Source organism: Trichoderma asperellum, chromosome 6, assembly GCF_020647865.1.
Source record: "Trichoderma asperellum chromosome 6, complete sequence".
NCBI lineage: Eukaryota > Fungi > Ascomycota > Sordariomycetes > Hypocreales > Hypocreaceae > Trichoderma > Trichoderma asperellum.
Window position 1 is genome coordinate 84,472 of NC_089420.1, and position 13,526 is coordinate 97,997.

General features: G+C 43.5%; 4 protein-coding genes across 5 annotated transcripts; 2 read left to right on the forward strand and 2 right to left on the reverse strand.

Annotated features, from left to right (window-relative positions):
- Positions 1–178: 178 nt before the first annotated feature.
- TrAFT101_009478 (uncharacterized protein) lies at positions 179–2,536 on the forward strand. Its single transcript, XM_024908125.2, has 6 exons — positions 179–372; positions 438–451; positions 511–654; positions 733–910; positions 972–2,182; positions 2,241–2,536. Exons 1-6 carry the CDS (start codon positions 275–277, stop codon positions 2,387–2,389), a joined length of 1,794 nt encoding a protein of 597 aa, XP_024761586.2. The 5' UTR covers positions 179–274; the 3' UTR covers positions 2,390–2,536.
- Positions 2,537–2,563: 27 nt separating this feature from the next.
- Positions 2,564–3,812, reverse strand: TrAFT101_009479 (uncharacterized protein). Its single transcript, XM_024902521.2, has 2 exons — positions 3,320–3,812; positions 2,564–3,255 (listed from the first exon to the last, which is right to left on the reverse strand). The coding sequence occupies exons 1-2, from the start codon at positions 3,795–3,797 to the stop codon at positions 2,720–2,722; spliced, it is 1,014 nt and encodes a 337-aa protein (XP_024761585.2). The 5' UTR covers positions 3,798–3,812; the 3' UTR covers positions 2,564–2,719.
- A 3,017-nt stretch (positions 3,813–6,829) lies between these two features.
- On the reverse strand, positions 6,830–9,954 carry TrAFT101_009480 (uncharacterized protein). Of its 2 annotated transcripts, XM_024900018.2 has the most exons (9): positions 9,552–9,954; positions 9,398–9,481; positions 9,308–9,330; positions 8,356–9,233; positions 8,238–8,291; positions 8,134–8,182; positions 7,949–8,074; positions 7,554–7,886; positions 6,830–7,487 (listed from the first exon to the last, which is right to left on the reverse strand). In XM_024900018.2, exons 1-9 carry the CDS (start codon positions 9,747–9,749, stop codon positions 7,268–7,270), a joined length of 1,965 nt encoding a protein of 654 aa, XP_024761584.2. In that variant the 5' UTR covers positions 9,750–9,954; the 3' UTR covers positions 6,830–7,267. The 2 variants fall into 2 exon arrangements, with proteins under 2 accessions (XP_024761584.2, XP_065984791.1); XM_066128671.1 differs by having other exon boundaries at positions 6,912–7,487; positions 7,554–8,074.
- A 1,320-nt stretch (positions 9,955–11,274) lies between these two features.
- On the forward strand, positions 11,275–13,170 carry TrAFT101_009481 (uncharacterized protein). Its single transcript, XM_066128672.1, has 3 exons — positions 11,275–11,941; positions 12,015–12,470; positions 12,528–13,170. Exons 1-3 carry the CDS (start codon positions 11,317–11,319, stop codon positions 13,106–13,108), a joined length of 1,662 nt encoding a protein of 553 aa, XP_065984792.1. The 5' UTR covers positions 11,275–11,316; the 3' UTR covers positions 13,109–13,170.
- Positions 13,171–13,526: the final 356 nt, after the last annotated feature.

Genomic DNA, 13,526 nt, shown 5'->3' on the forward strand with positions numbered 1-13,526 from the left:
CACACTGCTAGAATAATAGCATTGTGTCGAAACGCCACTTTTCCTTTACTGGTTCGTAGTGTGGCACTGCCATTTCGGAGTATCTAATGTTGATTTCGGAGGATCTCAAAAGCCCCCCGCGTCGATTGAAGTCCCCACATCTCACATTGTTCCGGAGCAACCGCTGGAACCCAAACTTCATTCTATCACCCATGTTTTATCGCTTGAGCTGTTGGGGCATTGCAGCGAAGCTTTCTAGGCTTTAATAGGATAAAACAACTCTTAAAAAGCGACAATGACACTGTTCCGCCGCTCAGGTAGGGAGCCGGAAGAGCCGTTTTACTCGCAAGATCAAGCCGCGCCGGCCTCCAGAGTTTGTGATAATTGCATTCGGTGAGCTTTGTCCCATCCGTGAGGACTGTATCATCCTGAATAGCGATAACTAATGTTAAGCTCAGGAAGAAAGTCAAATGTCAGTTGCTCTTGCATGAAATTGCATAACGTGGGTCGAATAACACAGTACACGCATAGGTGATCAAGGACGACCAACATGCTCTCGCTGCTTGGAGCGTGATCATGCATGCACTTACTCCTCGGCTCGGCGCAAACCTGGCCCACGGCGAGGGTCACGCCGAGGTACTTTTTCAAAGCAGAGCGGCGTACAACGAAGCTCTGGTAGGTCCCAACGTGCTCTCTATTTGATGCGTCGCCCCATATCCGGCAAATCAACTTGATAATAATGCTACTCTATAGGGCACTACAGTGACCCGCCAAGTCTGGACAACTTAGAGCACATAGAGCTCTATGATACGTTACATGGCCTCATCCAAAATGGTGGTCAATTTGAAGAGCACCAACAATCCATTGAGAGACCATCAGGACCATCTATCTCTTCCGAGGGAAGAATAACTGCGGAAGAGGAAAAGTATCTGTAAGCCCACTCCACACATTTACCAGAAGTTGTAATAGCTAATAATCTTGGGGCGGTAAAGATTGCAGGAATTTTGGATCACAATTCATCATGCTATTCCACTCTTTTCCAGCCCAAGTAGCTATGCAGATTCTACGCAGAGTCATGACATGGTACGAACAATCTCATTGCTAACAGCCAAACTGGTACAATTCTCATTTACTTCACTTGACGCAACAGAACTTGAATCTCAGATCGAGAGACTCCTTAGCTCAGGTGCTTTGCAAGAGGAATTATTAGGAAACTCACCATCATTGGACCAGTTGCGTAAAGCTTGTTTATTGTCATTTTACGAATTTCATCAGTTCCCCGGGCAACAGGCGTGGATGAGAATCGCAAAGCTAGTGCGAATAGCGTATTGGATCGGCCTTGATCGTTTCGATACCAAGCAGAGGGTCTTTCCTGATAGAGAGGGTATGACCCAAGAGAAAATTGACGATTGGAGACTATTATGGTGGTGCATATACCGTCTTGACTCATATGCGAACCTGGCCTCCGGGACGCCATATATGGTTGAGGAAGGAATTATTCGGACTTCGCTGCTCAAAACTGCGACATCAAGATTGCAACTGGCCCCTGAATTCGCTACATCGAAAGACCTGCTATTCTTGCCGCCCTCTTTGAACCACCTGAAGAGCCTCTTGCCAGCTATCGCTTCGGATCTACCAGAGACAGTAGATTTTAATACTCACTTACTTACTGTTACAGCGATGCGGCAGGTCGGGCGTGGTTTGAGGCAGTACCTCTTGAATAAGTACGAAGGCTCCAAGGATCGGCCAAAGGAACTGCAAGATCAACTTTCACTGCTTATACTTTCCCTCCCGCCCCATTTTCTCAATCCTATGCGCAATGCCTTGCAAAATGAAATGCCTATGATGCATCATGCTAGATTGGTGGCAATCCTTCACCTCCACATGTCAAAAATTTTAATTGCTCTCCTGAGCTGCGGGCAATGCGCTGCGGGCGAAGAGTGGCTGCTGGCCTGGCAACAAGTTTTAGAAACAGCCGAGAATATTGCGACAATTTTGGCTCAATGGAATCCTACATATTCTCTATGTGTAGACCCTGCAATATGTTTCATAATATTTACTGCTCTTATATTTGTTCACGTTCATACTAAGTCGGACATGGTTTCATCTTCCTATCTGTCCAATTATGAGCATCATGAATCCGTTCTACTCGTTCAGTTGGAGCATTTTGCTAGATACTGGACATTATCAAGGCTTCTTATCCGTACGTTGATCCCCTCATACCACATTACATAGTTGGATAATTTTGACATTAGCTCTAGTATCTTTCAAGGGTGTTAAAGAAACATTAAAAAGTCCATTGTCAAGTCGGCATATCCAGTATATTATCTCTAACTTTGAAGCACCACTACACCCCAGATGGTTACGATTTCTTTCATCCATCCAAACAAATGTTGAAAACTGTGCCTAGTTGGTAATAGCAGCTCCGACTCTGTTTCAGAAAAGGGTGTCCAGCGATCTCAATCGTGCCACTAAAAATTGAAGCTTCTTGGGCTATTGTGGCCAAATTTGGTTTATCTATATAGCTAATCAATGATAAATTATTCTTAAAAGAAAGGTAAATACAAGTTGTCTTGACCATGGTCTGATCTGATCAGACATATACAACTTGACATTATGTATATGAACCAGACAACTTCGCTCGAGTTTAGACGGCCTGTATACCGAAGACAATCATTGAATATTTTTCTGCAACTTCTCCACAGATTGTACCAATTGAGCCCATGACTAACCTGTTGTTTCAAGAGCTCTTATCCCCAAAATCCTTCGGCACCTCCGGACCCCAAACCGAAAACGGTCCAACCACGTCCCTTTTTGTCGGGATATGTGTATTCACGACATCACCGTCGGTATAATGTTCTATCTTGAATCCACTTGAATCACGCCAGTAGTCAAATATTTGACTTCCCAGCACGTGGCGACCTACCCCCCAGACACTTTCCCATCCTTTTTTGGCTAACCAGTCATGCCCAAGCAATTGGGTATCAAAATCCGCGACTTCATATGAGGTGTGGTGGACAAATGTCTTCTTGACGTGCGGTTCTGCCCTTTGCATGAAAAAGCAGTGGTGGTCTGAGTATTCTTCGCCAAGATCGAGGTGCATAAAAGTCAAGACGTCAATGTTGGAAAAGTCCCAGTGATACAAAATGTCGGAAGGCACAAAATTGAAGTTTGATGTATACCACTCGAGTTCTTGATCAAATTCCGGTACGACGTAACCAAAATGGCCCAATTTGTGTACAAGTGCTGGACCGGGATGATAACGTTGAAATTTGCCTACGGGACGTCAGTGCTTCTTCTCAGGCATACATAAGTATAGGCGGTCTCTTCAAGTGCTTACCTAGTCTCGGTTTGTTAAAAGGTTTATTAAACGCACCCTGTTGCTCATGTGTCGCTGAAGGCTCTTCTTTCGACATCACTCTCTCTTCCTGTCCATAAACCACATGAAAGAAGGTGTCATCCGGACGGCTAAAGGTAACGATTTTACCACCACCCGGAGCACTACCTAAGTCCATTACCTTGGCCCCCTTGATGCTGCTTGCCTTTTGGAATTCTTCTTCTGATGCTGCAACAAATGCTGGCCCGAGAAACCGAGGCTTTCCATCTTTGCTTTTGGTCGCTACGTAAACATAAGGGTCTACCCCATACCCACGAAAGTATATACAATCTTTAGCAACCTCGGCCTCAGCAAATCCAAAGTCTTTTGCAAATTCTCTAAACTTGTCCAGATCATGGTGTTCAAAGTAGACATGACTGATACGGGCAAGTTGGACCTTGGAAGGATCATTCGTGATCGGGGGAATGAGCATATCGGGCATGATGGCTTCGCGAATGGGTCTGGGTAGCTTTGAGAGAAAAGAAAGTGCAAGACTCAGCCCATGCATTTTGTTGGGAAGGGTTGGCACATAAGCTCATTTCCTCGGCAGTCTTGCATATTATTTATAAGGATAAAACCAGCAGCAAGATCATAATATTGAATAGCCCCGTCTCCCTTGTGCAGTAAATGAAGAGTTCTTTTCAGACCGGCAAAGCAGCGGTAGGCTATTTCGTTCCGCTACTTTATCCATTATTACATGTAGATTTATGGACACGGAAGATCTACTATGGTTTCGGAGAGATTCTCAATTGTGGGGTGCGAAGGATCAATATCCGGAGAGTTAGAAACGGAGCAACTTCTACAACCCGGCTGCATTATCTGTACTCTATAACCAATGCACTGCAGTTATTTTTCCTGTTTTTTAATTCGTTCCCACTGATCTAACTACCTGCTATACCTTTAAACTAAAGCATGGTGGCGTATCCGGTATCTAAGTGGACCTGCTAATCAATTAAAATAAAGCACTGTATTGTTAGAAAGAAATGCCGCTGTGTTATAGCAGATAAGCGCCATGTTACAGTACAGCTAGGTGTCAGAAGTCTACAAACGCTATGCAAAGTTACACTAAATCTTACAAAATTAAGAAAATTATAAATAAATATAAAAAACACACATAGCATTATTATTAGCATATAATGCTTTAAAATATATTAATTTATTATTTTACGAGGCTTGTTTTATTCTTTCTCTTAAGTAAAGTACTTTTATAGTGGTTGAACTTATGTAAAATTCCTCTTATATAAACCTAATTTTTCAGCGTTCGCAGACTTATATCCCCTGATTCTATATAAGCGCTGTACTATAGTAACTACAAATGTATTATAGCGGATAGCGCTGTAATATAAGCGCTGTATCAAAAGTCTCTTGTGGGGTTAGCGCTTAGCCTGCCCTAAAATACAACACTAATCTTGAAATATTAATAACTAGCCTAATATAAGTTATATATATATATATATATATATTATATTGTTAAAAAGATATTATTTTAAAAAGTATTAGTATTAATTCTTTTTTTTAATTTTATATTATTATTATAAATATAAAGGACTGACCCTATAAGGGCTAAACAATAGCTAGCATAACGGCCTTCAGGGCCTGATAGGGCCCTATCCAATTGCACTATGCAAAAGAATACACATTAAATAAGTCGCCAATTAACTTATTTAACTAGCTATATAAGGCCCTATAGCTATAGGCAGGCAAAGCCTGAATCTATAATAATAAAATTATTAGGGTTTATAACCCTTATATATAAATTTTTTTTTAAAGTATATTATATTTACAAAGCTTAATAAAAATTAAAACCTTTAATTAAAAAAAAATTAATTTTATATATAATTTTACTTATAGTTTTATAATAAAATATTTTTTAAAAATAAATAAATTTTTATTTAATAGTATAATTTTAAAATATTAAAAAAATTTATTTATATAATTTTATTTACTTTTTATATATAAATTTTCTTTTATTATATATACTTAAGTATATTTTAATAAATATTTTATTTATATTTAAAAAAGCTTTTATATAATATTTATTAAGTAATTATATATATAATAATAAAATTTTAGCTTATTTTAATAAGTAAGTTTATTTTTATTTATATTTAAAAAGTATAAGTTTAGGTGGATTTTGGTGTGCATTACAAGCCGACAAGAGACTTTTGACACCCCACTGTAGGTACTGCCTTATACAAGCTCCGCTTGTTTTAATGCTGCTTGAATACAGAATAAGGCGTCTCTATATTACCCTACTGGTGTTCCTGGTACATATTCGCCCACGCCACAAACGTCTGATTTTTAACATAGAGTTGAGAGTAGTGTTTGCGATATATATAGCCTATATTGTAAATCTCCTTGTGGCTGCTAAGAGATATGTGAAGCACCTCCAGATCGGGATTTCGCAACACGGACCTCCATGTCGATATGAACGACAACGATCCGTGAATTTGGAATGGAGATGCACTTTGGATTTTTGACTGCAAGGCCACCCAAGCGAAGTGGAAACCAGCTTCTGGATAACGCGATCCATTCCGGCTCGCTAGTGCTGCCATGTCAACGGAGCAACTAGTCGGGGGTGGGATATGGGACGTTGTGCACATCAGGGTCTGGAACTATGATCAGTCAATATGAGAATACTAGGGGGGCAGGCTAGACTTTCCTAGAAACTATGGAGAGCTCGCTCTGAGATATGGTTGGAACGGAGCATTAATTGTCCCTCGGACTGCTTCGACTATGGCGCCAGCCTGGCTCCCTGTCAACCCTTAGACTCTAGAGAGTAAATGAAGTGTACATGTAGCTAGAGATAGTTCTATTGTAAGAAATGGGGAGAATTCTAGCAAAGCACCTTATGGAGGAGCAATGTTCCTTTACCTTAAGTTATGCCTAGGGGCAGAAATAGCACTTGTAGTATATTCCCGTGAAAACATTTTTATTCTTGTTATTATTATATTTGCCTCATCGAAAACCAGTATAAGGTTCATCTTGGTGCTCCTAATCCAATAGGTTTATTTGGGTAGGAATATGTGCCTGCTTGGATCGTGGAAGTTCTCCTTAAAGCAAGATGTCTCATTCCTCAAACTAATTCAGACACTTAAAGTATAATTTTACCATTCAAGGATAATCCCGGAGAACTTCAGCTGTTATCAGAGAGATATTACCGTAAAAATCATTCTATCTTGCAAAGACACATGCCTGATTGTCTGGATTGCACTGGCCGAGGCCCTCAAGACAATATGTTTCCGACGTTTCACTTTGAAACCGAGTCAAGTCCCGCCAACCAAAACAATAACCGTTTAGAGTTTGTAAATTTTTCTTCCGGCTGCAATAAAACAGTTCCACAACTATTATTTGCGAGGTAGTTACTCTAATGTATTAGTAGTTGGCTCCTCGCCGACTGCTTCTGCCTGCTGCAGAATTTGACCCAGACCGTCGTGACATAGTTAGCTTGCTTAATGCGGCTACATTGAGATCCAGCGATGTAGTATATTTTTCACGGTGATGCCGCGATTAAAATAATGGATCCAAATCACAAAACGGAGGGATAGGAACGGTATGAAGTGCTGCCGTTCTCAAATTTCTGCTGAGAAGCTGATGCGGGCCATTACAGGACCGGGTGTCTTACGGGGATATGGAGAAACCACAAGCATGCGATACCTCCTTAGCACAATCCAACTCATCGTTCTAACACTAAGAAAAACCTTTAAAAAACATTCACCTCCTAATTGATTCACATGTAGAATGTCCGGTCCGGAAATATCACGTGTTGATTCCAATCGTATTCTTCAAATATAACTCTTGCGTCAAGATTATATTTGCAATAGAATGGCTATGACAGCCTCACCTCGCAATGCATACGAGGTATACACATATCCCCGCTCTCCTCAGATTGTTAAATCATTATTAGCGATATCAAATAGTTGTTCCATTAACTGTGTAGTTCGACGGAACTGTTATATTCAGGATCGAGCTCCCGAGAATCATGACCAGCGCATCTCGAAGCGCCTGAACACCGGTCACATTGGCCATTGACGAGAGGATCGGAATAGCCCGAGACCCGTCACATTCTCCTGCTACAACAACGCCAGTGGTGGTATCACGCTTGAAATTAATTCCAGGTTTAATGATCGCGCTACCTTCATGTTTAACAAAAGAAAGCCTTGGCTAGGAGTCGAGAGCAAATATAAAATGAACTCACCAGTTGTATTGCGACTGCGCCGCACGCAGCTGGCATATCTCTGCCATCTTGCAGGAGCCAGTACATGTCGAAGTATCGTAGTCGCGGGTCTTGCGGCCGATATACTCTTGGAACACTGTATCGTTTTTCTCAAAAAGAGCGGTGACGTTGTGCCAAAACGCAGGCGTAAGCTCCGTCGCGATATCTGTAACACCGAGGAGACTGCCGTAGGTGTCCTTGACCGAGTACAGAATCTCCCATGTTGGGTTCGTCTGGTACGTATCCGAGGTGATATCCGCGTAATAGACTGTCATGTCCAGGACACCGAAGGTCACTGGGTCAACATCATAAACGCTTGGGAAAATCATTAACCGTTGTATTAGAGGGGCCATGACGCAATAGTCTTGAGCATTTACCGGAACGTTGGGTTACCCGACGTCGGCGTGAGCGCCGGGGCGATATAAGACATCATAGTGGCAGTGGAGAAGTCCTGGTGAGTGTAGTCGCTATAACTGATCTCGAACTCGTCTTTGTGTGTATGGCTGCATACCTTGTTAGCCATGAGCTATTCCCAATGATCATAGATCAATAGAAGGCGAACCCATAGAAGACTGCAGCGATCGTAGCATCGAATCTCTGAATGATCAAATCTAATCATCGTCAGAATATGTACCCTCACTAGTAGGGTTAGGAAAACTAGGTCACCAAAGTAGTAGGAGGCATCATGGAAAGTATCTGATGCGCCCATCGGCATATGACCTATATATACGTTAACCCTTTATCATATCCTCGGGTACAAGCATCTCATGATCGATGAACTTACCAAGAATCCAAACCCTCTCTCCAGCTGCCTCGGCCTGCTCCAGCTGCGAGACCAACCATGCAAACATGCCGGACGGGTCGCTCTCCCAGTTCTTCTCGTACATCCAGAAGTTTTGCTTATACCAGAAGTTGGTATTGATGCTGACGATACGGAGCCCGGAGCTGTCGACAACAGAGTAGCTGCCATAGTTAGATGACACCTCTGCAGCGGCCGTGTTCCCGATCCAAGTCTCCCAGTTGGCCGACATAGCATCATACGCCCACTGCGTACTGATGGTAGTGTCAATATCCGCTGGCGGGAACGAGTTGACGGGACATGCATCATGGTTACCCGCCACGGCGTACGTCTTGCCCAGAGCGCGCATGCGCGCGTACGCATTGTTGAGGTCGTTAGACACCTCGACGTCAGTAACCATCCACACGGCGCCCTCCACCACGTCTCCTGTGAAGATTGTGAACTGCCTCTCTGGCACGAGGGACTCGATGGCGGCGTACATGCTCTCCTCGAGCGACAGCGGAGTGTCGCAGTGGACGTTGCCGTACGCGCCGGCGGGGGTGGCATTGTTGCCTGGCTCGTCAGCAGTTGTGTAGCTGCGGCAGCAGATATTCTTAGTACAGTTCCAGCTTGCGCCGATCGTATAGTTCAGATCGACGTGGATGTCGCTAATATGCACCACCTTTATTGGCGTCTTGCCACTGGATGCGGGACGCAAGGTCGACGGCTTGGTGGTCATGGATGGAGAATATGAGGTGTCGACGTCGGGCCATTGGCACAGGCCGAAGACAGTCAGGCAGAACAGGGTCGAAGTTTTGGTTCCAATAGTCATCTGGCGGAGGGCGTGTGCTAAGATAGGGCCTTCAAGACCAATTGCTCCAGAGCTGCCAATCGATAGAGTGAGAAATGATCAGGTAGAGAGAAACGGACTTCAGTCGGCAACCAAAGGACGACATACCAGACATCGTTGTCTTCAACTCCCTACACGATATTGAGTAAGCATCTATAGTCTTGAATTTCCAGCGGTTTCATTACGGTGTTCACATACCAGTGTCTGGCAAACCTCCACAATGACTTTGACAAAATCATTGTTACCTAAGTGAGCCAATACTTTGAGAACCTCAAGCAAAGCCTATGGAATCCACCAGTTGATCAGTCAAGGGAGTTCTATCAACGAAACAATTAATAGAAACCTCACTCACTTCGCAAGAACTGCACTCGGTGAGATTCTTAATGTCTGTCAGAATGTCTGAGAGGAGGCTTCTCTTTGCAAGCTCATGCCCCGCAATTTCTTGTTTCGCAAAAGCGGTGATAGAATTGCGCATAACATTACCCATGGTAAGGGCGGTCGATAGTGCCTGCAGCGACGACAGCGCGCCTAGGAGCGTAGCGAATCGCATATTTCTTTTTTATTTGCGAGTACAGTGTATTCTCAGCTAACAGCAGCAAGGAGAAAGAAGGCAGGAAAGAAATGCACTGAAGGGTAGAAGGCCAGAAGGCCAGAAGAAGGTGGTGGCACGCTACTCCGTAGATTTCCTCATAATAACAACGCCAACGCATGTAGTTTCACGTTGGACCCAATATCACCGTCTATCAACGTGTAGCAGGCGAATAGTTATCAATCCCCATAGAGACAAATTTGCTTTCGCATTGAGATACTTGCAGAAGGAGGTGTGCTCGGCCTATCACCGAAAGTCTTAGCCTCGGAACATCCCCGTAACAGCTAGATTCGGTGCATAATCCCACCAGAGCGACCGCGCCACCCGCCAACGGTCGAGATAGGTGCGCTTAGGGCAAGCAAAAGCACTTGGTTGTGACATGTGCTTGGTAGTTACGACCCCTAGATCTACAAAATCCAGGCAAACGATAGCAGTCCTACATGCGCCTACGTGGGTTCGAAAGTTAGTAAAGCTCGACCCGTTTATGCGCCGGGGCGTGCATAACTCTTTATAACACCGACAGGCACTCTCTATATTAGCCGCAGCCTAATATCTGATCCTAAACAAGAGACTATGCTGACTTAGCGCATTAGTATTATGCTATTTGGTAAAAGAGCCAGATGGGATAGGAAGCTAGAGATGAAAACTACTATATAAAAGTAAACTTCAAATAATATATAAAATACCCTAAATAATTAAATATTACAAGGATATGGTTATTATATATCGGTAATTTTGAGCTTTACATCATGTAATAGTACAGCATTATCGCATCTACAACTATATTTTTATGTATATATACTTAAAATAAGCTAATAAGTTTTAAAGCATATATAAATCAAGAATACTTTATAAATAATAAAATTATGTAATTTACTTACATTGTTTAGCAAAACTCATATATTTAGTTAAATGAAGTATTACTATGAACTTGCATTTAGTCAATATAAAGTAAGATTCCTGGGGGATAAAGTCTCAACCGTTATGGGCGAACCCGATCCATGGATATAGCACCGTGAAGAAACCTATTGGCCAATTGCAACAACTACCCCGCTGCCTTTGTTCCACAATACCAAGCATGGAGAAGAATTCGGCAGTTGACGTTCCAAAGTGGAGAAGCATGCCTTCCTAAGAGGGTAACCCTGCCCGAATACGAGACTTCTCATCGTAACCACACAAGCGGGTGCAAAAAAAAAACCGAAACCACAGAAAGAATACCCACATACAAAGCATCAACAAGAGCATCATTAACGCGGGATGATCGTGGCTTTTGTGTGTGTGAAGTTGTTACTATGTGTGCTGGTCCCTGATTTTCAGTCTTGCGTTTTTTATAACCACTGGCCACAATATCCTGGTTATGCATTGTGCATGATGCAATGGCAATACTTCCTTGATGTCGTTGATTCCGCGTCAACTGAACTATATATACAGGTACAAATTTCGCTGAAATAGTGGCAAACTTCAGGTTAAGATCGCTTCATTTCTTAACAATCTACTTTTCCAAAAAGCACAGTAGTTTCAAACAGTAATGCTGCTCCCAAAATTCCACATAGGTGCTGTGGTCTGGGCAACTGTTATCCTTGCTGCCCCTGCAGCAGAACAGGATAGCGCAGCACCAACTGCCACGGTGAAAAATGGGACATATACTGGATTACATTCCATAACATACAATCAGGACTACTTTCTAGGTGTTCCTTTCGCTCAACCGCCTGTGGGAGACCTTCGCTTCCGAGTCCCTCAATCTCTTAATTCCTCCTGGGTTGGCACTAGACCCGCAATAACATACTCTGCTGCCTGCGTCGGTTACGGTAGCGATGACTCGGTATATCCTGAGCTATCAGAAGACTGCTTATATCTTAACATAGTGAGGCCTTCTAGATATGCTGCCCAAAACCTGCCTGTGGCACTTTGGATCCATGGGGGTGGACTCACTGAAGGCTCGGGTATTGATCAGAGATACAACCTATCTTTTATTGTGAAGAAGTCTGTGGACATTGGCAAACCTATTATAGCGGTGTCTATCAATTACCGCTTGAGTATGTGGGGGTTCATAACTGGTGACGAGGTGTTGCAGAACGGGGTTGCGAACTTGGGATTCAGAGATCAGAGATTGGCGATGCATTGGCTAAAGGAAAATATTGTTTCGTTCGGGGGTAAGTGATTACTGCTCTGTTTCAAGTATATGGCGATTCTTAATCCTTACTCTTTCTGAACAATTTCACCTAGGCGACCCAAACAAAATCACGATTTGGGGAGAATCAGCTGGTGCCCTTTCCGTTGGAATGCACCTCACAGCTTATGGTGGGAGAGATGATTGCCTATTCAGAGGCGCTATCATGGAGAGTGGCAATCCCGTCTTTTATGGCAACCTCGGCAGTTGGAATAGGACCTCCTTTACCACCGCTGTCAATTCCTTGGGATGTAGCTCGGCATCTGACAAGCTGCAATGTCTGCGCCAGATCCCATTTGCGACACTGAATGCTTGGATCAATACCACGCAGTCATTCCTCGGTTGGCAGCCTCTCGTCGACGGCGACTTTATCCAGGGCTATACAAGTCTGCAGCTCAAGCGAGGACAATTCGTCCACGTGCCTATTATATCAGGGGCGAACTCAGATGAAGGTACCGCTTTTGGACCAATCGGAATTAACTCTACCCAAGACTTCCTCAACAGACTTAAATGTAAGCTCTAAGATTCTAACTCCCTATGTCTTCGAACGATAAGTTAACTTCTTGCAGCAACTTTGCCTGCGCCATACGCTTCTGCCGTTCTCTCTGCCTATCCTGCAACTATAACTTATGGGGCTGTTCCCACAGGCCTCCCTCCTTCTGATGTCTTTCCTGAGCCCCTTGGATCAAGCTACCGCCGCAGTGCAGCCTACTATGGAGATGCTACTATGATCGCTCATCGCCGACTCACTTGTCAGACTTGGGCTAGCAACAATGTCGATGCTTACTGTTACCGTTTTAACACAATTCCGAATGGAGTGACGTCATTTACTGGGGCCACGCACTTCCAAGAGGTAGCCTTTGTATTCAACAACAAGGCTGGGTTAGGATATCCGCCGGTGTCAGTTGACCCCTTCAGCGGAGAACCCCAGAGTTACTTGGACCTTAGTGACAAAATGAGCACGGCCTGGGTAAGCTTCGTGCATGGTGGCAACCCTGGAAGCTTTTGGCCCAGGTACTCGCCTGGGGTTGGGCAAAATTATGTTTTCGACGCAAATGCTACAGAGTTGGGGTATCTAGAGCCGGATTTGTGGAGAAGACAAGGTATATCGCTGATCAATAAGTTCAACGCTGTGGTCTATTTGAGATAACTGTCATTCAGTGTCGGAGGTGTTTTGCTTTGAACTTCTTTGTGTGTTGGTGTCATATCATGAATTGTAGAACTTATCACATGATGATTGGTATTTTGCTTAGTCTCTTGCCAGCAGCTGGCAGCAAAAGCTATTTCAACAGTCATATTTGTAGCAGCTGCACGAATTTCGCCTTCTCAATAGCAGCCTCGTAGAACTCTGTGGAGGAACAGGTGCGTTCGAAAACCCATAAATAATTAGTAACCATACAAAAAGAACAATTTTGAAACAAGCACAACAATCACTCGTAGGTGTCTTTCAGGCAGGGGCAAGAGGCTTAGTACGTAGTTCAAACTAGCTCTATTGTTGTTGAGAATTAAGGGGGAAAGCATATTCTTCCCACCTTATATTTTCTAGGAAAGTCATTGAAGTAAGTAAG